This window comes from Lathamus discolor, chromosome 3 (assembly GCF_037157495.1).
Source record: "Lathamus discolor isolate bLatDis1 chromosome 3, bLatDis1.hap1, whole genome shotgun sequence".
Classification (NCBI taxonomy): domain Eukaryota; kingdom Metazoa; phylum Chordata; class Aves; order Psittaciformes; family Psittacidae; genus Lathamus; species Lathamus discolor.
In genome coordinates, this window is record NC_088886.1 from 12239707 (window position 1) to 12263703 (window position 23997).

A 23997-nucleotide genomic window follows, 5' to 3' on the forward strand; every position below is an offset into this window, starting at 1 on the left:
CAGTGGCCGGCAGTGTTCATTTGAGAAATGCAAGCTCAGATATGAACACTACAGAAACAGTGACAATGTTTAATAAAACACATCTCAAACTGGTTTGGGTGCCTTCTCTGGCAGCTGATAGCTGTGCGAGAAAACAGGACCTCTTTGGAAATGCAGTAGCCAAAGGGAATCATGTTGATGTCCTGCAGTCTCTGAAGGACGACTTGTATGGCTCTCACAAGGGACCCTGAGAGTGGCAGAAACCAGGATGTGGCCTCTGTTTATTGCAGATGCTCAGATGGGAAAAAGGTTTCCCTCAAAAACATGGGCAAGAGGAACTCTCCTGCCTGCTGTGCTGTGTGGGTAACAGCACACATCTATTAGCCATTCAGTGCTTGTCTAGACTGAGACAAAATATGTTTTACTCCTAGATGCAGAGGCCAGTGGTGAAAAGGCCTCCTCTCCCTCACCCTCCCAGAAATGTAGGCTGTGAGCCCTGGATTTCAGGCTTTGGGGTTACAGTGTAATTTAAAGCATCTCTCAGCCAGTTTCCATTGCTGGTAAGGAGGGACATGGACAGATCCAAGGAACACCATAGCACAAAGGCTCTCCACAATTCACTCTCCTGGGCTCCTGACAAACCATACATTAGTCACCAAAGGCTTGACAAATCACAGTGATTCAGCTAAGCTTAAAAGTAAAACTTCACATTATCCTCGCTTATGTGGGTGGGAGGCTGAGAGATGCCAAATGTAAGAGGGTTTAAAGGAACTCTTTCTATTATTAAATGGTTTGCTGTTGGTATTTTTATAGTTCTGATATGCTACTTTCAAGATTCAGGCCTCCTGAGTTCAAGGCTGCATACGAACAGAGCAAAAAGATAAATCCAGCCTGAAGAGCTCGCAATGCAACTAAAGGCAGGAGCACCAGGCAGATCCAGCCAGGCAGCCAGGGAAATGCAGGCAGCCCTTCTTGCAGAGTGGTCATCTGTAAGTGGCCATCAGTTATCACTGTGGTGCTTAGGTTTGTCTGATATTTCAAGGCACAGAGATAGAGAAGGCCTTCAAGGATGATTTGAAGAGAATGGCAAGATGACAGAGAGGTAGGAGTGCTCCTGACTGTGGGCCTGGGATGGGTGAGGTGACCTCCAGGATCCCTCACAGTCCTATTTGTGCAAATCGGTGATGGAGTTTGCTCTTCACAGACATGTGTTGTACCAGGGGTGGGACAAAGGAACTGCTGGCTTGCAATGTGGATGTATAAATTGATGTACGGGGCAAGGAGGGAAGCAAAGCGCTGACTGGCCCCAGCTGGTATGCTTGTCATTGCATCTGCGCTTTCCGGCAAAGCTGGTGAAGGGTCTGGAGCATGAGTGTGATGAGGAATGGCTGAGAGAACTGGGGTTGTTTAGGCTGGAGAACAGAAGGCTCGGGCAGGACCTTATCACTCTCTACAACTATCTGAAAGGAGGATGGATCGAGGAGCTGGCTGGTCTCTTTTCCCAAGTACCCAGCAATAGGACAAGAGGTAACAGCCTCAGTCTGTACCAGGGGAGGTTTAGGCTGGATACTAGGAAAAAAATCTTCCCCAAAGGGTGGTCAGGCATTGGAACAGGCTGCTCGGGCGGTGGTGGAATCACCATCCCTGGAAGTGTTCACAAACCATGTAGATGATGTGACACGGTTTAGTGGTGGACTTGGCAGTCGTGGGGTAGATGCTGGCCTTGATGATCTTAAAGGTCTTTTCCAACCATTTGATCCTGTGATTCTATGGTGCAGCAGTGGGCTAAAGATTAGGCATCACTGCAGGCAAGATGTGAGTGTCCGGGCTGTGGGGGCCAGCCATGTGTGTGGGGAAGACATGACACAGCTTGGGGCGTCTGGTGGAGACTGGGCAAGGTCTAGACTCAGATTTAGGATCAGTTTAGGATCATGTTCTGCATGAACACAGAAGATCTGGAAGCCGGTGAGTGATGTCCAAGTTAAGGGGAGAAAAGCCAGCCCCGGGCTTGGTGAGGGACCTGACTTGATCAAACGAAGCAAGGAAACACTGGCCGGCACCAGCCGTGATTACTGGCGCAGCCCCACCTGGGCACCATGTAGATCAACAGAGTTCTCAGCATCGACCTGACCCGGATGAAGCAATGGCATGCGTGCGGATGAGACCCACTCCCGGTGGCTGCATCCCCCAGCAAGGGGGTGCTGCCTTTCTCCGTTGCAGCCAATGCGAATGGGGGGGGCCGGAGAAGCGCGACCCGACGCGGCGCCGGCGTCGAGGCGCGGCCACGCGGCGAGGCAGGGCGAAGGGGCGGTGCGGCGACGCCGAACTACAAACCCCAGCGTGCCCCGCGCGGCGGAGAGGGGTGTGCGCCTGCGCCAGGGGGCGCGGCGGAGAGGAAGCCCCGCCCCCGGCGGCGGCAGGCGGCGCTGCGGTTGGCCGGCGGCGCTGCCGCTCAGAGCGGGGTCGGGGGTCAGAGTGCGCGGAGGTGAGTGGCGGTGTTGGGGACTCGTGGTGCGGAGTGTGTGCGGGGCGGGGGGGCAGGGCCGGCCCGGGGCGGCCCCCGCCGCGTGGGGGGGAGCGGCCCCGCCGGGCAGGGGGCGGAGGCACGGCTGCGGCGGGGCCCGGCCGGCGCGGGGGCCCGGCAGGCCCGGTGGAGGCGTGGGGCCGCCGTGGCCCCGGGCGGGGGGTGGAGGCCTGGCCCGGAGGGGGGAGATGAGGGGGGCGCGGCCTGGCCTCTCCCCCGGGGTGGCGGGGCCTGCGCTGGGGCGGCGGCCCTCGCCCGGGAGTGTGGGGCGGCCAGCCGGGCTGCGGGCCGGGGCGGGGCGGGGCCGGGCCGGGGGTGTGGGGAGGCCGGGGGGGGTGGCCCCGGCCCCTGCCCCAGGGGAGGGCACGGGGCGGCGGCGGGCAGGCGTGGTGGCACCTCGTCCGCTCGACGTCGAGACCCGGCTCCTCCGCGCCACTGCCGGGCCCGCCGCTCTCCAGGCTGTACTTCGGTGGAAGTGTGGAGGGCGGCGGTGGCAGCGGCCCCCCAGCGGGATCCCAGCGCTGGCGGGATCCGTTGCTGTTGGGGCGCGAGGAAGGGAGATCCGGCTGTGTCCCCGGGGGGTGTGTGCGGGGGGGGGGAGCAGGAGGCAGCAGCAGTGGGGACTTTCATGTTCCTTTGGGATGTGAAGGTTCCTAGATGGCAGTGATGGGGGAGTAAGAGATTTGGTTGGGGTTTCTTTCCTTTCTGTTTTTTTTATGCTGTGAGATTGAACTTGTCACTTGTCTTGGATCTTGAGACTGGAGTAAACTTGAGAAGGCTTAGAAGTGCAGGATCTATTTACTTGTTTTCCGACTGGCAGTAGGAATTTCTTTTCTTGCTACTGTACTGTTACAGGTGTTTCTTCTAAGCTGCTGTGCTGTTACAGGTGTTCTTTCTAAACTCAGATGTATGAAAAGGTGTTGTCATTTACTCCTTACATTCTGTCTTTCACAAGTCCTGTGTCTGGTGGTTTTACGTGATCATTGCTGGCCTGCTTGCTAATAAGTCTGGAATTTGTTTCACTACTTCTTTACGTATCTGCTTTCCTTATTGAGCTTTTGGGTTCAGAAATGGGTGGATTGACAGCTCCTGCTTAGTCTGAACTCTTTATATTCAGTTGCAATGCAAAGGACCAGCAAGTGTTAGAATAAGCTAATGCCTTCACTGTGCCTCGGGAAGGACGAGGTGCACAGGGCTCCAGGCAGGTACATCTCAATGGCACGTGTCCCATCAGGTGCTGTTAGTTGTTTTAGGATTTTATATATTTCACCTTTTTTAATGGGAACTGGAATTTATTTCATACTTTAGTTGCTGCTTGCAACATTGTAGCATCTTGTATCATTTGATGTTGAAAGCTGGTGTTTGAACTTGTGTTTCCAAGAATGAATTACTCTGAAGTGATGTGTTAGAAGGCCAGATACTCTTCAGCGTCTGCACTTGGGGAATTTGATTTCAGATGGCTTTGGTTCCTTTTTCAAGTACTGAATTCTGGCCTTTGCAGCTGGCTTTTCATGTTAATTTATAGTGTGTTAATTTAATGCTTGTCTTGTTTCAAAGAGTGGCCCTTTCATGGTTCATCTCAAAGTGGGGGTTTCCCTACACAAATGATGTGTTGGGGAGTTTTGTGGATGAGTTTGGGTCTTTTTTTAAATTAGTGTGTGTAGCCAGACAGATTTGAATGTTACCAAAACCCAAAAGGAGAAACCCATTAAAGCATTAAAAAGAAAATGCTTATGTTCTTGATGCTAAATAAAGAAGTCTTTGGATTCAGTATACACTGATAGGACCTGAAGTGTCTGCCCTGCAGTTGAGAGATACCCAAAGTGAGTTTGATTCGTTTAGGAGGCCCTGTCACAGCTGTTTCAGTGCTTATCTTGTTTTGGTTTTGTTAACTTTGGTAGGCCTTGATTTTGTTTTCTTTTCCTATTTTTTTTTTCCCCTTAACTTTTTGGAAGACGCTTAAATGTGTGAGGCTTTTGCACTTGGCTGCCCAGTATCGATCCAGTAGCCACCTCCAGTGGAGGGCCGTGAAACTGTAGCATTTATCACAAGTCTGTCCTTGGGTCTGAAGTATGTGTTTTTGCTGGAAATGGTCATCCTGATTGTTTTCCTCCAGTCGTGCTGAGCTCACATACCAGCATGGGACAAGGGCAAAAAGGGGAGTTGAGGGGAGAAGAGCACAAGCTGTGGTTCTCAAAGTGTAGTCTAGAGCAGAGGGGCTGGCTGTTGCTGCTAGATACCATTTGGCAACTTTTCTCTCCCCTAAGAGAAGTTACCTGTGCTGGGCAAATGCCAGCTGAGAAGTTGTATCCTCTCCAGGTACATTGTGCAGGTACTTTACTCTGACCCACTCCCACCCCCAAAAAAGAGTTTGTTGTGTTGGTTTTTTTAAATTCAACTGCATTTATTGCAGTTGTTTGTTTTGGGGGTTTTGTTTTGGTTTTGTTTTTTTTTCCTGTGGTTGAATATTAGGCTCAACATCTTACCTGGCTGGTTTTCCAGGCTCACTGAGAAATGGGGCATGGGGCACCTTCTGGAAATGTTCCTCATTGTAGCTGCTACTCTGCTTGGAGCATTTGCTTGTCTACCAGGACAGAGCTTTGGCAGACTACAGGCTTTCTTTTAACATTTCTGGAGTTCATTTGTGAAGATCAAAAGTGACCAGTGTATTGAGCAATGCAAGTGATGTCTCCCCAGATCCAGACTGAGATTCATTTGACACTCTCAGGCGTTAACCTTCAAGTTCATTCTTCAGATAACGAAGGTGTGCGGTTGTAGAAGTAGTTTGAACAACCGTGGCATTCATGTGTATGAAGATCAAGTAATTATGTGTGCTAGATTCCATTAAACAGAGGGTAGCCTGCTGTGTCTCCTTTCCACTAAATTAGGCCAATATGTAAAAGTAGCTTTTACTGACTAGAAGCATAGTAGCTACAAATCTCTTACTTCTGGCACTGGGAGCTCTGCTGTGGATCAAGAGCACTGAAATGCCGTAAATCTCTGAACTTGTTCCAAAGAGCAGAGCTGGGAAAGTTTGAATGAAAACTAAGATGTGTTATTTTTTGACAGCGAATGGACTGACCATTGGAACGAGCTGTTTGAAGGTAGTGGGGAGCCTCCATGCTTGCTGCTGCAGTTCAAGGCCAGAAACTTTTTCTGAAAGATACTCAAGCCTTTGGGCTCAGTTCACGAATGATGAAGTGGAAACTTTATGGCCAGCATTACGTGAGGTTCAGACAGGATGGTCCAGTGGGCATCTTGAGTTTGAGTTTTATGTGTTTATGCTGCTAAAGCTCAGATACCTTCTCTGTTTCCTGCAAAGTGCCATGCCATCCCATATGTCTGTCCTGTTCTGAGTATGTGGCTTGGTGAGTGACTGAGCCAACCAACAGCTCCCAGTGGCTCATATTCCTCCCACTTCTGCCAGTGTGAGCCCATCCTCTCCTTTGAGCTTTGGCACTCACCCAGCCTGTCACTGAACTGATTCATCCCACTAAGCCAGCAGGAAACTATCTTGTTTTAATTGTGTTTTATTCTGGCTCCATTAGTCCTTTTATAGGTTCCTGAACTTGAGTCGTCTTAGAAAGGGGCCAGACAAGCTCAGGAACTGGTGTAAAGTAATTAGCAGGAGAGTAAAACAGAGAGGGAAGGACAGGCCTGCCTCCTTTTGGCCTCCCAGAACTATTGGCTTGGTTATCCCCATTTTGTGTAGCTTTACCCTGGAGCATTTTCTTATGGCTCCCATGCAGAAGCAGAAGACTGGACTAAAGGATTCTTGGTCTGATCCTCTGCAAATGGTCTTTTCCTTAATACCAGATCTGCTCTTCGACTTCAGCTTTCCAGTCTTTTTCTGTATGCCTCTGTGTTGTTGCTTCTTTGGTTTAATTTTTGTTGTTTACTTCCTTTACATTTCCTCTAAGTGACCAGTCCTTTACTTTGTGGAACTTGTTTAGACTCCAATTTACACCCATTTAGCTATCCACAGTTACTTTTGGAGAAGGTTTAAAAATACACAGCAAAGCCTGTCTTAGGAGACCAGTCACAAAAAATGGATTGCTTAGCAGAGGTGGCCTAATAAAATTGGAGTGGAATTGTACTGTGCATCTTTGGGACAGCTTCTAGTTGGTCTGTTTGGATGAGTTCACGTGTGGAAGTCTTGTGTGTTTCAATATGTTGTCAAGTGAACTGAGATGTGTTTGTTTCCCAGCCTCATAGGGTACGATAGCCTCAGGAAGTGCTTCCCTAACTAATCAGCGCCTTCTTCACTCATTGTGATCTCACAAGCCATCGCGTCTGTGGTGTCACAATGGAAGAGATTCTGGTGCTGTGACATAGCTGACATATCTGGTGGTGCCTATGACATATCAGCCAAGGAATGCAGCGGGAAGAATGAGCTCAAGAACGGGACAGACCTTCCTTAACCCAAGAGTGCCCTCCATCCTTTAGTCCACCCTTTCTGTGTTCAATTATCTCCTCTATAATGGCCAATATAGAGGAAAGCCAGTGCCTATATAGAGTGAATTGGGTTTTTTTAATTGAACTACTGAGATGCAGATACCTCCTAGATGAGTGATTGCCTGACTTTGCTCCTGTAACCCTCATCCTTCTTTGCTCTTACCCTCACTTGTTGTATTGCATCTAATTTTAGACTGTAAGTTCTTGAGAACAGGGACCTCTTCATCTGTAGTGGGAAGAGGCTGGGTACAATTGTGGAGTGCTGTAAAAACAAAACGATTGATGCCAAGTTGTATCTGAGCTGAGTAATGATGGGACAGCATATAGGCGTCCTGTGGCAGTGCTTGGGAAAATTATGTTGTGCATTTTCCAAAACACAGGCCTGGTTGTCTAGCAGGGCCGGAGACAAACCCAGCCAAAAGTGAAGGGAGTGCAACCACAAAGTGTACTGGATTCATGTTAAAGGGATGATACCATGAGGTTAACAACGTAAAGAAGCAAATTTACCTGTCTAAAACTATGTGACATTATTAAAATGGTTCTGAAAGCTTTGTGTTTTGTTGTTTGTTTTACTTTATGTATATTTTCTGGTTTTGTTTTGTTGTTTTTTTTCCAAGTTTGGATCACAAGAGTGGCTAAGCTGCTTTTGGTCATAGTCTCTTGGTTCCTGCTTTGCAGGCTAGCCAGGTGCTGTCACTTTTGGACTGTTGTTCATATAATGAAATACTTGGGTTTGGCTTAAGATTGATTTTAAAAAATGTATGGAGTTATCTCTATTGTTCTTCAGTTAAATCTTCACACAACTGAAATATGGGCTCACATTTGACCTCTGAGTATGCATTTGAACAGCTACCAAAAGGGAAGTTTGTTATACTCTGTTCCAGGTGTTCCTAAATGTATCCAGTTTTGTTCTACAGAAAGCTTATTTATTACCCTATCTTTTTACCTTTTATATTTATAATTTAATAAAATGAGACACTATAATTTAATAAAGTAAGAAAAACCTGACTTACATTTTGGATTGGTTTTGGCTGCTCTAGCCTTAAGTTCAGTTGTCTGTAAGAGACCAGGAGTTCCAGCTGCCCCTACCCAGGCTTTTCACAGGGATTAAAAGGAAGCATGAAACTCCCAAAGCTTGGTTGCTTTTATTTTTTAATTTCAGTTTGTCTTGTCCTTTAGATTGGTATGGGGATTTTTTTTTTTTTAATATCTTAAAGGGCCATATTGCTATAACAAAGTAGTTCGTGTGTAAATGGAGGTACCAGCCTGAACTTAGGTGTTGGTCTTCTTGCCCCCTCTCCACCTCAGCTTATCAAACTGGACAGTGCAGGGGAGTATTTTGGGATTGAAGGCAAGCTGTTAAAGTCATACCTTCTCTTGCTGCTAGGTACTTTAATTAGATGTGGTTGTAGAAGCTAAATATTATGTTATGTGCAAAAAGCCCATTAGCTCAAGTTCATAGACTAATTCATCTCTCCATTGATGGATTTGAATCCTCTGCACATGGTGCACATCTCTGGGGCTGCCCGGCAGGTAGGAGAGAGTACTGTCAGTGCCCTGCTGGCTTTTGTCACCAGCATTCTCCACGTGGCAGGAGTTCCTTGCCCCTTGTGGTCCCCCCTAAGCAGCTTCCCCAGGGGGAAGCCTGGAGCATGATGGCTGCCAGTGCAGATTCTCTGCTTCATACTTGGTGGAGTCCCTGGCAAGCCGGTGGCTGCAGCTGGCACTTGCCTTTCTCTTGGCTTTCCTCACTTGCTGGTGGTCAGACCGTCATGATTTAGTATCATGTTCTCGGACCACTAAACAAGCAAGAGCTATGGTCAGCCTGAGCTTGTCTTGTTCCCTGCAGGTAACTGATGTCCAGATCAGATGTTTTTTCTAATGACTTTAAGACAGTTGTTGATTAGCTGATGTCATGTGTGGCACATGCTGCTACACAGCCCATAACACAAACTTTATCTTCCAGCTGAAACCCACCACACATGGCTGTTTCCCACGTTATTGGGTGTTGCAAATGTAAAGTGCTGTCACATTTTCCTAGGTCTGTGTGCAATCTATCAAAATAATTCCTTAGGTCCAGCCTCAGTTCGTGGTCCCATTATGTTTCATATGTATCTGTGTAAGGAATCGGAGCTGTGTCATATGAAATATTAACCTAGTAGTGCTGAATGCCAGATGTGACAGCTTGCCCTGTCTGAGATTATAATCTGATCCTGTGTGTGTAAGAAATATATGTGGTGTTTTACATAGGCTTGGAAATGGAATCACTGAACATGTGGATTTATATGGGTAGAGCTGGGTTTCTAATTTTTGAAGCTTGCATTGTTGTCTGTTGGAAAAAATACAGGGTAATTACGAGTGCTTTGCATTGTCGTAGCTGTTATAAATGCTTTACATGACTTCTAATAAAGTCTGTTTGCTCACCAGCTATCTCATGCTCTGACCTTGCCAAAGAAGATGATGTGAGGTCTTCCCAGAGCACCTAGAGCAGTGTCTGGGTAAACATGCAGTTAAAACTTTGTTTGGCTGAAGGTGCAGAGTTTGCAGTGGGGTTGCTCTTATTTGTATGCCATCTGTGTAGGGGAATCAGCATGCAATACCCCACTCATGCACCTTTGTTTGGAGCATTGCTCCCTCTGCTTCACGGGAGAACAGGGAGGCAGGCTGATTTTAGGATGGGGAGCCTGATCCTGTCATTAGACGTGGACCACCTGCTGAAGTTGTTAATGTAAACAGGCGCTAGATGTTGGCCATTATTTCCCTGTGCTGATGTCCCATGGTACCTGTGGGACACAGGCCGGCTGGGGTCTGGAGTGGTGCTGCCATAGCTGCATGGTGCCGTGCCTGAATCCTGCCCAGATGGCTGGTTTACCTTTGCTGTGTAGCTCAGTGGCTTGGGAACTTCTGCACTACTGTGCATGGTGTGGCCAGCCCAAGGATTTGGGGGGTTCATGTCTGATGCCCTGGTCTTGCCAGCTGAGATAAATTAGAGAGGTACTGATCTTGCTGCATGTGGGTGGATTATATATGTTATATTGCCTGTGTTTGATATAGGGGTTGGAGCCTGCCTGCCTCCCCCACTCCAACTGTGTGTTTTACTTTATGCAGTAGGCTAAAGACCAGGTTTTACTGCAACTGACTTACAAGCTGCTTTGTTCTGAGATGTTATGTTTGCTGTGATGTGCCTTCAGATTCATAGCCGGTAGTTTGAAGGTTTAAAGCACGTATATCTTAAATATCTCTTATCTGATAAAGTATGTATATTATCTGGGGCAGGTTAGAAGTGAATATAACTTCTGTTTGGCTGTGATGCTTTTATTAATGACAGTAAAAGCAGTAGATGGAAAAGCAATAAGTAGAACTGAGCCCTTTTAGGATAAAGACAATGTTGGGCTCTTCATTATGGTTTTGTAACTCGAGTTTTCAGTTTTCCAGGTACCTGCTGCCTGACACACTGCTTTAAGAAAGCAAGCACCCCCCAGAATGTGAAAGCCACAAGGTGGGGATGCATTTATGCTATGGAATTGGCAGTGTGGGCATTGGCTCAGTCTTAAACGTCTCATCTCCTTTGATTTTTGCCTTTCACTCAAAACCTTGGAAAGGGAAGGTTACCAAATGCATGTTTACTCGAGGCACACAGCGTGCTCAGCCGCAATTATCTCCTAATCTGGTCCTTTCGAGTTTCTCTGGTCTCGCAGGTAAATACAGATTTAGCCGTTATTCAAGGCATATTATTTACCTCATTAAGTGTGTGTTTTGGCACGTGCATTATTTACCTGACGGACTAACGGATGGGAGAGAGCAAACGCAGTCTTTTGTGCAAACAGCCACTTTGTTCGCAGGCAATGATGAGTCCTCTGTTTTGCCTTGCCCATTTCAGCTCCATCTCTCATAGCAGGCACTTCCAGCCCTTCAGAGTGGTGCCAACAGTGAGTGCAGACACAGGGAGGGCTCAGAAACCAAGCGGGTGGGTGGCACATGGTGGGATGGAGGTCTTGCCCAGAGCCTTGGGCAGTAGGACCAACCATGAGGGAGGAGGGATGGATTTAAATCTCTATATAGCAAGGTGTGTGTATATATATGTACACACACAGAGGGGTGCTTCTATCCTTGTTCAAGAAGATTGTGTTGTTGCAGGTTACCTGTTTTGCTGTCAGTCACTGTACCCAGCTATGTAGTACCTCCATGAGCTGGGCTTGAGCTCTCATCCGATAAATCTGTTAACAGCCCCGAGGCTGACCTGCCTTGGGCAGTGACAGCCCTGTTGAGTTTTTCCTGGCATGTCTTAAAAGAAAAAGCATGGGGGAATCCAGAGAGTCTCACATGGATAATGTATTTTATTACATAGCATTTGTTAAATAGAAGCATCAGAAGGTGATGGCCGGGTGACGTATTTCTTTGGGAGGGAGCCTGTAACCTTATAGAGTCCTGCTTGTATTTAGAGTTCCTGAAGTCCCCGGGTGTGGGTTTGTTGAACCAATATCCTTTGAGAGCTACCTGAAGGAAGAAATTAAGTGTAGCACTAGAATCACATCTCCGAGAAACCTCATACACAGAGCAAATGAGTATTTCCCCTGGGGAGAAGCCTTCCAGCCACCAGATACATGGATATGTAATGGAAGTGGGATGTTTTGGTGCAACTAAACAGGTGTTTCAGGGCCAAGCTGTTTGGATGGGTTGTAGTGTTGATATATGTATTGTTGTATTGAATTCCTACCATGTATCAGAAGTATATGAAAAGACAAAAAGCCTCCTTAGAATCACAGAATGGTTGGGGTTAGAAGGAACCTCTGGCGATCATCTGTTTCAGTAGGATTTAGAACAGATTTTCTATGTTTTGTGTGGTTTGTGTTGTGTTCTGCTATGATAAGGTTCAGCAAGGGGTTGCAGCCTGGTGCCTGGAGCCATGACTGCTGTGTGTCTCATAGTTCTTAATTTAGAGCTGTTGCAGTGGTTAACTTCCAGTTGCCTGTAATTCTGAACACCTTGAGCTCAGTCCACATGTCGTCTGTTGTGTTTAGAGGAGGGTACTGTTATTTCAGGTTTCCGATGCTGGAACCTCCACTGGGAAGCAAGAGGAAATTGCTGTGAGAGGACAGTAGAGAGATGCTAACAGAAATGAGATGTACGTCTGCATGAGTAACATGGGTCTCTCTTCAGTTTCAGATGCCTCTGGATGTTCAATGATAGCACTCCTCCATACTGGAGCAGCAAAGTTTCCCCAAAACTTACTTCCAAGGGCAAGGCAAGCTGTGTGCTCCCTCCTCCCAGCTGGTGTTCTCAAAGAGTACAGCTCCATCATAAGCAGGAAACTGGCGTCCCACGGCTTTGGAGCTTGCATGGCAGCAATGTCATCCTTCCCTCCACAGAGATATCACTACTTCCTAGTGCTGGATTTTGAGGCTACATGTGATAAACCACAGATTCATCCTCAGGTAAATAGTCAGTCCTGTTAATTATCCTCTTGCAGGTTGCTGTGGCTGTTCTGAGAGGTGAAAGGAAAAAGCACGGTGCTGGCTCACTCATTTTCTCTGGTTTGTCCCAGCTTTCTGTTGCTGGTCCTCCAGAGCTCTTGCCAGTTACTTGCTCTCTCAGGAGCAGTGCCAAGACTGTTTAGTGGGAATGAAATGAGGGAGCCTGTTTTCCATTGAGGAAGTAACAACTCACATGTAACTGAAACCATCTCTTAAGTCATCTTATGAGATGCTTGTCATCTGCCTGAACGAGGGGGAGAGTAAGAATTTTTTGGCTGGGAACCTGCATTAGTAGTGTACTCATGGCAACCTTGTTTGATTCTGCAAGGAAAAAGGCTGTTGGTAGCCAAAAGCTTTAGGACAAGAATAGTCTGAATGGTATATGTGCAACATAATGGTGTTTCTAAGTAGAGAAGAACAATATTTTGGAGCTGTCTGATTTTGCTGCAGTTATCTTGCCTGCCTGTTAACTCTGGATTGTAATGAGACGAGTTCAGCTTCAGAAAGATTTTGCAGTGACTTACCACTTGAGACGTATAGAGATCCAGATGAAGTACAGTTGAGCGTTTTAGTAAATATATTTTCAGTTGGCAGCCGGATGGGCCTAGGTTTTCCATTTAAATTAGAAAACTGCTAAAAAGGGATAAAAAAACTCCCTAAACCCCAAACAACTAACGCTGGGTTAGTAACAAATAAGCAGAATTTCTGAGTCTCTAAAATGAACTTGGATTTCTCATCCTCATCTGCCAAGCAATTGGCCTCGTATTTACTAAAGTCTGAGTGGTTTTCATGTGTTCATATCTCTGGTTTCTATTGCACTTGTTGAAGGGATGCTGCAAGTCAGGGTCAAATTTGACTCCTCTCATCCCCGGTAGTGCCTTGGTGAGTGCCACCTGCCTCCTGTGTTTCTTGGAAAATGGACAGCAAATTCCCTGCTCTTTTGCTGGGTCTTTGTGAGAGGCTGTTGTGGTTGTGCATCCAGTTTTGCTAGCAAGGTCTTAACTGCTCTCCAAGTGAGATGTCAGGCTATTTCCTGCATGCTCTGCCTCGGGTGCACGAACCTGTCAAAGCTGTAAATTGGATCTACCTTGTCCCTTTGGATATGGGCTTGGTCTGTGCACATTTTGATGCAAAACCATGATGCATGTGGAGGTAGTTTACAGCTGGCAGTAAAAAGGAGCATGAGTGGAATATGATTACTACTGTTTTAAGGAGCTTTGTCCCCAAGTCCTTGCCAGGGAAAGTAATGGTCTGGGCCAATGCAGATATGCTATATATTTTGTTGGTGAGATAGCACCTTTAACGTGGAGATGTTCTTCAGTGTTTTTCTAGTCTGCTGTGTTTAGTGCCTGTCTGTATCACATCATGTGTGGAAAAGGTTGTCAGTTCTTCATATCCTCACCAGCAAATTAGACAAATAAAGAAATGGCTCTTGCTACATGGGAATCAGTGTAGCTGCAAAGGCTGCCAGAATTGGGCAACTTCATAAAATAAGACTTTAGTTGATGCCCCTACGTACATCTTACTTACCTTTTTGCTGACCAGCATGGCTTTTGTTCTCTTCACTGCTGGGCTGTATGTTATGTTGAGCAAACTGTGCCATGTATTTCAGTGATATTTTGTGCAGGGTTTTAGTGGCAGGTTCTTTTCACTGAAGCAGTGGCAGACAGGTTTTGGAGGTTTGGTCTGAGGACACACCTGGGACCTAGGAATGGTCAGGTGCTGATCTTCGCCATGATCCTGATCCTTTTTCTGCTTTTGTTTTAATACCTGCAAAATAGAAGTCTAGATCAATGTAATGCAAATGATTGGAATTTGACAAGGAGGCTGCATATACAGAGCTAAGCTGTGGTCCAGGTTATGTTAGAGGGGTAGGCATATCTAAACTTAGCCAGCTCAGCCTAAAAGTCTTACAGAGTGCACTTGTCACCATGCAGCACATTTCACGTTTCTCACTAACTGCTCTTCAAACTATTCTGGTTTCTTTCCAGAAACAACTGGGAAGAGCTGTCCTTTTATCTGCACCAGGGTGTGCAACTGCCACATCTGCTTCCCCTCACACTCTTCTGCTTGCTGGCATTATCCCTGGGGAAATTCTTCATGCTCATTTGGGAGCCCTAATGACTCCTTTATTTCCATTCCTTTTCATGCTGCCCAATCCCTGTTGAAGGTCTGGTGGTATGGCCTCCATAACAAGGATCAAGGAGGGTCAAGGGCAGTGGTGTTCCCCTGGGAAGCAATGATCACTGCCTCTCGCTGCCCATGCTGCTTTACCCATGGTCTCGTTCCCAAGGCAGGGAAACCGAATGATGTGTCTCTGTTCCTGAGATGCTGTGATTTATAGACTCACCTTGTAATGGGAGTGGATGTTGATTTCCACCAAAATTAGGCTGTAGCAACAGATGTGCAGTCCCTGCTGAACTCCCTGCTCTGAGCGAGTATACGTGTGATAGGCAAGCTGCCTTGGGAGCCATAGCCTAGGCTCAGAGAACTTCCCAGGAGGAATATATCCCTGAAATCACAAACCTGCTCCAGGAGGAGTCTGAGAAGCAGACTGTGAGGTATCTTCTGTGTGTTTCACAAGCAGTGAGTGCTCTGTGGAGCCTGTATCATGGCAATCCCATGCCAGGATGGAAATGCAGAAGGTGGCTCACACAAGTGACGGAGACTGTCAAAATCTTACCCAGAGATAGATAATGGAGATGTGCCTGCCTGTTCTATCCAGACACCCCCCTGTAGCAGCTTTCTTCTTGCATGGTTTTTGTGTGGCTGTTAAGCTCAGTACATTAGAAATCACCTGCCAAAACCTTTATTAAGGATGATTGTGAATTGCTGAAAAGTAGAAGAAATTCAGGCTTGTTTCCCATGGCAACTTTAACTCTGCACTCTTGTGCACAAGTATTACAGTGGAATATTAATCTGCAATTACCTGTCTTCACGCAGCTTAGGCTTGGGTGTAGTTTTAAATACCCAGTTCTCAATTCAGCTTCTCACAATGTTGTTTCAAGAGAAATGGCATTAAAACTGCATGTAACAGTGACTTAAAGTCTGTCTTTTTACTAAAAGTAAGTAAAATAATATATATATTTATCATCTTCTTGCCAATTATGGTTGTTGATATGCCATTCTTATGTCGGAATGCTTTAAGTTCTAGAGTGGCAGGGAACAGTTCATGTAAAAGCTGCTTCAGATGGGTTTTTTTCTGTTTGTGTTAATTTTTTGAACAATCTTTTGAAAAAACTTTTTGAGGCTTTTAGCTGGTTCCTCTCAACAGTAAAAATCTTGCTAAAAGCACATGAATATCCATAGCTCAGCGTCCTACAAGATGCATGTGAAAGTAAAGACATGCTGTTCTTTTTTAATCGTGTTTTCCGAGTGTCACGTGCTTCACTGCAGTTCTGTTGGGCTGTTGTGAAATCTTATTTTGACCAATATGGAGAATGATGTCTTTATTTTAAAAGATGTAGAGAGAAGACCAGTGTTTCAGAGAGGCTTCTGCAGAGTTTGAGGCACCAGGTGCGGTGTAACCCTCAAAAGCTGCATTCTCCGTGGGAGTCATTTTGCCTTGGATATGTCCCTTATTCTTCCAGTAAGTGGGGACAACCTAGCTGTGACCCATATGAATCTGACAGGGCGGGTTATGGCTTCAGGCAACAGAATTAGCTGTATTTATTTAAAGCCTGATGAGCTAGAGAACATGAACAGTTACTGAACCCAGATCTGGAGAGCACAACCAGGAGACCACCAGGCAAGATGTCTGATGTGTGAAAAAAAATATCTAAAGTAAATTCTCATTTAAAGATGTAAACCCAGCATTATTGTAGCAACAAGCCTAAAATACCAAAACACTCAGGTGGCCAATTGCTGCAGTCCTAACCTGACCCAACCTGCTTAGCTTTCGGCTGGTTATTGACAGGCCGGTGAGATGAGTATTTTAAAGCCATCAGTCATGTTGCCCTTTCCCTTGCAGCGTGCAGAGACCCCACATCAGTTATGCATCCCGGCGTGCAATTCCCCACCTGTGCTGTTTGAACACTGTATCCTTAGCTGTGCAAACATTACACATCGTTTAGGTGACAAGTTGCAAAGTTAAGTAGACTTGTTGTTACAGCAGAAAGTAGTTGAGCGGCAGTCACCCTGAAAAGAAAAGATCCAGGCTAGCTCAGGAATGTGCAAGTCCGCTGCATCGTGTTTAAATGTTTGTTCACCGCTCTGTAAAGCTGCTGCTGAAGGTAATGTGTGCTGCTGGAAATGTTCACAACACGTGCATTTCTGAAGGGAAGGGAATGGGTGCCACAGGTTTGTATGTTTGCTGTGCTTGTACTGCCCTGTGTGGTCGCTGACAATCGGTGTGAGACTACAGCTCTTTCACAGCCTCTGTGGCAGGAAGGGTATTTTGCATACCCCCCCAGCATGATGCTTTAAAAGGAGGCAGTATTATTCCATGATGTGGTATGTATCTGGTGCTGTACAGGGACACTGCTTTTCAGGCTGCTGTGATTGCTGGGGAGTGATCTTTGCTGTGTTAAGGTGGCCTTTACTTAGTTTTGAACAAAACCCTCTTGGTAAAGTGCAGCTCAGCTCTTTTGGTGAGAAGGGCACAGGGCATGCTAAGTCTTGTGCTTTTCTTCCTCTTTGTGCCAGGCTGCCTGTGCAACCATCCCTGTTTTGTCTTTGTTGGTCTGTGTGCTTGTTAGCTGGCAAAATAGCTCTTGGTTATGTTATTTAGTTTCTTTCCGCCAGGCAGAAATGCGCTGTCACCAACAGCTGTTTGTGATGTCTGTAAAACCCTGGGTGTTCATTTACATGCAGTAGCATGCCCTTTCTACCCATCCCAGATGTTTTAGTGTTGCTGGCAACATTGATCATTTGTGCTGCTCAATATCAGGTGAAGAGGTTGGGTCTTGAAATGATTTGATAATTGTGCATAGGCTGGTTTGCCTACAATAAAAAGGAACGGACGTGAAAAAGGATATAGAGTAGTTGTCATCTTGCAATGGAAAGGTAACATTTGGAAATGTGTGTGTGCTGTTTTTAACCTGATTTGAGTACTAAACTTCCCCCAAACTGTCAAGCTTAAATTGTTGTTGGCTGTGTCGTTGGAGATTTTCTGGGTGGTTAAGTATATGTCAGTAGTGCTCGAAGAAACAAGTTGAAGTGTTGATGGTTTTGGTCTATATTTCTCATCCCAGGTGTCAAAAGAGGAGGGAGGTTCTGTCTTACTCTTCATGTCTGGGTGCTGTTGGAAAGATCAAAATAGCTTTGTGAGTTTTGGCAAGGTGAGATGATGCTGATGGTGAGAGGCAGGAACCAGCCTGGGAGCGTATGGCTACCAAAGGTTTTATTCAGGATGGCAGGACAAGGGCTGTGAGCCAGCTGTCGAGATTTCAGATACAATGGCAGGTATAAAAGGAGTTCCGAAGACCACAATGGTAAGTTTAAGGATGAAATGTCATTTGTGGGACATGGATCCTCCTTTTCTCTTACAGAGCCAGTAAGAGGGGACCTTGGCTGTGGAAGTGCTTCACTTTGGATTTAATACTTAACCCTTGAGACTATTTTAAAAGGATGCAAAAGAGAGAAAGTGCGTGTGATCAGGGGTCTGCAAAGTACAACTATGAGTGCAGGCTGTGGGGTTGTGTTCAGCACAGTGATGAGAGGGGTCTATATTTTCTTGGGGTAATGATTGGACTTGATGGTTTTAAAGGTCTTTTCCAACCTAGCTGATTCCATGATTTTATGACGAGGTCTTGCATTGCAAAGATGCAAAAGGCAATGTTCTGGTCTGTATCTGCTGTGGGTGGAAGAGCAGTCTTGAATTTAAACAGCAGCAAGGGAAATTGTGATTAGACATTAGGACAAAGTTTCCAGTGATAAGACTAATGAAACAGGAGGATAGAGTGCCTGAGGAGTGTGTGAGTCTCTCTTATTGGAGTCGGTAAAAACAGCCTAGACAAAGTCAGAAATTATTTAGGGGGAGGTGATGTTGCCCTCAGGCAGGTGCATGGACTCTCTTTTAAAGCTCAAGCTCCTGGAGGCATGTGATTAGATGTGAATTTCGCTTCTATTAAAGAAAGAGAAATGGTCCCTCACCCTTGCAGTTGTAAGGAAGCACCTGGAAATAAAAGCCAGGTTTGATGCCAGCGCAGAAACAAAAATGCAGCTCCAAATTTATCTTTGAGGAAATCCATCCTTTGACATTGGGGTCCAGTGTGAATGCTGGGGGTAGGCACTGAGGTTCACCTAAGAGTTAGGGGAGGAAGAGACATTGGACAGTCAATGACCGGGCAACAGAATTTGTCTTCATATCATCTTATCCCAGTGTTTCGTGATCTTCCCGTATTCCTGCTTGTTCTCGTGTGTGCTGATTTTGATTTGTATTTCCCTTCATGCTTTCCTGGGATATAACCGTTTTTTTAATGTGTTAAATTGTTGGGTGCATGCATATGTGTACTTTAAGCTAGGTATTGATGGAAAATGAAATTTGGGCATCAGCAGCTTCCCTAGAGACGTTTTGACAAGGTTAGTCAGTACACAGAGTAACTTACTCGGGACAGGAGCGCAGAGAGCCTTCACGCTGTGTGTGTGTAGATGGCCATCGTTTGGAAAGTCAGGATAGCCCTGATTCGGGAGAAGTCCTGCTGTCCTCCACTGCAGAGGTGTTGCCTTGATGGTACTTGCTTTGGTTAGTTTAACACAGATTTAGAGGTGGGGAAAAGACCTATGAGGTCATCTTGGTTGCTGCCCTTGTGGGCCAGTGCAAGGCTGCTTGCTTGGAAACAGCTTTAGTTAAAATAGTAATTAAGGCAGAGGATGGGAACTGGGGAGGCAGGTCTGTTAGGCCAGTGCTGTCCTTACCATGTCCCTTTTCGATTTTAATTGCCATGGAAAAAAAAGGAAAATCACAAGGCTTTAAAAGCTCTGATTCTTCCTGCTCTTCAACCCCCCGCCCCCTCTCCGATCTTGGAGGCATCAACTCTCATCTGTCAAAGTGTAAATCAGCAATTAAAACACAAACAGCGAAATGCCAAAGATGACCCGAAGCACAAAGCAACTGACAAACAAGTCCGGACAAATCGGCGGATAATTTATAAGCATTGCCCTAAAATCTAATTATTTGGCAATTCGAATTTGCAGCCGGCCAGGGCTGTGCAATAAATTTAACCCGCCATAAATTATTTAGGAGCAGCCCGTGGTGTAAATCAAAAACACAAGTGTTTGTTTAAGAAATAAGCTCCTTGTGCATAAAATGACTTTTTTTTTTTCTTTAAAGAGTGGGGGAGAAGAAGCATCCCTGAACAAAATGAGCTGGTGCTGAGGCTGTGTCCCTGCGTGGAGACTCCCTTGCCTCTTTCACCCTTACCTTTCTTGAAGGTGCAAAGGGGTCCTTTGGTAGGAAGTTTTATGCTTTTCCCTATCAGAAAAAATCCCTTTCTCTCAATGGCCTCTGCTTGTTTTTATTGCATTTTGACCAGTCAGCTCTGATTTTTATGGGCATCTTTTATTCTTGTGTTTATTAAACTTCTTCACGTGGGGGTGGGAGTAAGGGATGAATTCTTCTCTGGTAGTTTTTTAACTGAATAGGCCACACCGTCTTCTTCGAATATATGACTGGATCTTCTGAAGTGGGCCCTGTCCAGTTTGTATGTGGGCTTCTGGATTAAAAGGTTTTGAGAGCCAGGAAGGTCTTGCTGGACACTGTGCTCTGTTCATCTAATGATGTCGTGTGCTCCGAAACCGAAAAGATAAGCAAAATGATTCCTCTGTGGGAATTAGTGTAACTTCAGATGCTTTCTTCTCTGAACTCCAGAGATCTGTCTGTTACAGGAAATTATTTAGCGAGTATAGTTGTGTGCTTGTTCATTTCTTTTATTAGCAAGAAGATCAATACAGCTGAATTTGTGCATCCCTGCTCTGCTGTTAAAGGGAGGGGAGTTTCATTTAGGATGGTTGGATAAGGAAGGGGTGGGTTTATAGCACTGCTTTCACATGCCCTTATGAATATTTCAAATCCTTCTTAAAAGGAAGCCCCTCGCCATTCCACAGTGACCCTGCAGCCTCCTGCTGCCACCCTGTCCCTAGGCCTGGGGCAGCCAGGTTTCATAGGAGGCTTCCTCCTGGAGCATCTCTTTTGGAGGGAACATTTGTTTAGTTTATTTTTTTATAAAGGGAGAAATTCCGAGCAAGCTGTCACATGGATTTGCTTGAAGTACCGTGAAATCATAAATGCAAGATTGTTGTAAAGAGAGTGGACCTGGTAATGGATATGTCTAAGCCTCCGGCTCTGTAGGATCCTATTGTTCCCGTGTTTGGGGGCGCAGCTGAGGGGAGGGACAGGGTGCCAATGTCTTTTTCTTTAAGCGTGTTAATATTGATTTTAGAAGCTCTGTGTTCCAACAATATAAATGCAAATGCCTGTAATTGGGAGCCGCGTGCAGAATTTCTCAACAGAAAACATGTTCAACTTTTCATGACAATGAAAGGAAAATAAAAAGCTGCTTATTTATTGCTGGTGGTTTGAATCCTGGATTTCCTTTCAAGTTACTTTGCAGGGCTAAATAAAATACCTAATTGCAGTGCTCGCAAAATTCAAATGGGTACATTTGTTCTTCTGGTAGCTGGCGGCTATTTGCAGCCTCTGGACACCCTCAGCATTATTTCAGCACATCCATAACTTCTGGTTGTGCTAGAAGGGAAATCTGTGGGGGATTTAATAAATAAATAAATAAATACTTAGAAGCCCCAAATGCTGCTGGCACAAACCACTGCTGAAGTTGGAACGTGTACTCAAGTGTTGGAAGTGGAAATGGGTGAGGATCTCAAGGTAACGCTTACGGATGATGAGACTAACACAAAGAAAGGAAGTGTCAGTGAGCATCTCTTTTTAATTCCCTTGTGACTCTCTCCTCTACCTTTCCCACCCAGGAAGAAGCAGTGAAGGTTCTTGATGGAGCTGAGTGTGATGCTCCTTGATGGAGCTGAGTGTGTTGAGCTCGCAGGGCTGCTGTGAAATGTGAGAGAGCGCCCGGCTGCCTTCCTGCATCCCGGTCTGTTGGGGGGTTGTGTGTGTGTGTGTCTAAGTGCTCACCATTTCATAATAATTACTAATGAAATTCTAGATCTGTAATAACATTTTGGATATCTAAAACAAACCATATGCTTGTAAAAGAAAAAAAACAGGAGGGAGAAAAAAAGTGGAAACAGATCAACTTGAAGCCATAAATTCTTGGTAATAGAGGCCTCTTTCACCCCCCCTCCTTCTGTTTATGGTTGATAGATATTTTTGTTTCTGCAGGAATGTCAACTCTTAATTTCATGATGTATCATGGGCTTAAGAAAATTGAATTTAATAAAGGCAAAAGATGAATGGCACCTTTAAAGGTCCCAACACTTGTCTTTATTAGCAGGACAAACTGCAGGGTCTCCAAACACTGCTTCTCTCCAAATGAAAGTTTAAATGAAAAGTACAGCAGTGTCACAGGTTAAATTTCATTGCAGGACTGGCTAACGTCGTTAGTGAGGAGTGGGGCTGATTTCATGGGGCTGGTATCTGTTGCCTTAGATACCAGTGGAGCAAACACTGCCAGAGACTGGAAAAATCTCCACTATAGGAAGTGTGCAGATAAACAGCCTTTTGGGAAAGGTCCTTTACTGCTTGCTTCAGAAACTGACCAAATAAGCCCAAAAGAGCGGCTTGCGCTTTCTCCCAAGACACTTGAGTTGCTCCTGGGGTTCCACCCCAGCTCCTGCCCGCGTGCTTCCCAAAGACCTGCAGTAATTCTGGATATTGTTAGATTTTCCACATTTTCTTTCTGTATGGCCTTTTATTTCCTCAGTTTGTCTTAATCTGACCCTCCTGGAAGTGCTTTTTGCCTTTGGTTCTGGAAGGCAAGCGATGCCTTTGTGTATCAGATCAGCAGCAGGGCTGTCTTTCAGTCTCGCTTTGCATCCAGCCACTTGATGGCCCCTGAGGATGTTTTTCGTCCCTTAGGACCGATCGCAGAATTGCAACGCAGTCCTGCTGTGAAATCCAGCTGGTGCATGTCCCTCTCTAGGAGCAGGGATGCTCTTCTTGCCCTGCTGTGGGCTTACCCACTTCCATGGTTAGCCGCTGGGTGGGATGCCGACCTAAGGGGCAATGAGCTGGCCCAGCATAGTTTGAAGGACAGGGTGGTGTTATCTTGGGGTTAAGCCTGGCTCTTTTGTGGCATCCTGTCCATTGGCTTCAAACTTTGCAGTGTGTTTTCCTTCTGAACATAAATCTGCTGCTTTCGGAGCCTGTCTGTGGTAGCTCTTTTGAAGGGAGGATCAGCCATGTCCAGCATTTCTTACTCAGGTTGAGTTTCTCATGTTTCCAAGGGTCCCCCTGGGGGGCTAAAGCCGGTGAGTTTGGCAGCACCACAACAGGCAGTCTGGGTGATGCTCAGATATTTTCCCTCTGTGTCCTCCTCCTCTTCCAGCCCACAGCTTGAATTTCATGTCTTTCCAGGGGAAACTTGGTGGCTCCCTGTGGGGTGGTATGGCTGTGGGGAAGGATGCATCCAGCCCTCCGCTCTGCCTCAGCCTGCATGGCAGAGCTTGGCACAGCCGACTGTGTGGAAATGGTTAAGCCCTGTGTCCTCTGCAGCTTGGCTGCTCCATGTGGCACTGGGCACTTTGGCACTGTTAACACTTCATTTTATTTTCATTCTTTTCCCCCTGACTTTCCATCCCAGCGGCACATGCCCCCCACGTGCCCTGATTTGGGCGGTGTGCCTGCTCCTCCAAGGGGGCAGAGCTGCTCTGCTGTGGCCGCAGGCTCTGTCCACCATGGAAATTGTGTGTTTCTCCTAGATATTGAAATTATTTGTTGTTTCCATTTACCCACCCAGCTTCTTGCCCTCGCCTTGCCTGCCAGCAAGGTGATGTCACCAGCTCATATGTACGACCTCAGGATAATTTCCGCCTGCGGGTCAGGAAGGTTGCAGCCAGGGTCCAAAAACTGCGTTAGTTCCTCCGCAGCGGCTGCGTTTTCCACATGCTAATTTTACTCACAGGAGTTGGATTTTTTTTTCTCTTTATTTTTTTATTATTTCTTATTTGTCTCTTCCAGATGTTTTCAGGCAGTTGTTTTTTCTTTTTTTTGTTGTTGTTGTTAAACTAATTCCATTCATGTTTTAAAAATTTATGAAAGCGCTAATAAAAATGTCAAAGTGGTAAAAATGTTAGCTTTTGCTCTGCTTTGATTAAATTTTGCAAACTGTTTTTGAATATTAAAAAGCAATATTTTTTTTATTCTCTCTCCCTCTCTCTCTGTTTCTCTCCAGAAGTGATTTGAGAGGCTTGTTGCGTGGATATCACTCAGCAGGCTCATTTGCACTCCAGAACCTTGGTGCCATGGATCTCTATTAAATAACATAGACAAATTATTCTTTAAAGACACCAAACAAATTGTCACTTCTGCTCTTACATTAGACTGGAAAGAGGGAAGGGAGTGGAGAAGGAGGGGGTGAACACAAAGGATTTTATCGCTTTTATTCAGTGGTCGGCTTTTTTAATTTCGTGTATATTTTTTAATAATTGAGA

At 45.8% G+C, this 23997-nt stretch overlaps 1 protein-coding gene across 4 annotated transcripts in view; it reads left to right on the forward strand.

The window, feature by feature from the left end:
- The first annotated feature begins 2362 nt into the window (after positions 1-2362).
- The window catches only part of ERI3 (ERI1 exoribonuclease family member 3), a 130671-nt gene continuing 109036 nt past the window's right edge, over positions 2363-23997 (forward strand). For 3 of the 4 annotated variants that reach the window (XM_065673533.1, XM_065673534.1, XM_065673535.1), the window contains exons 1-2: positions 2387-2464; positions 12119-12393. In XM_065673533.1, the coding sequence (XP_065529605.1) occupies positions 12142-12393 (252 nt within the window). In that variant the 5' untranslated portion in view covers positions 2387-2464; positions 12119-12141. Of the gene's footprint in view, positions 2465-12118; positions 12394-23997 lie in introns of all 4 variants that reach the window. The other variant, XM_065673536.1, reaches the window with a different exon arrangement.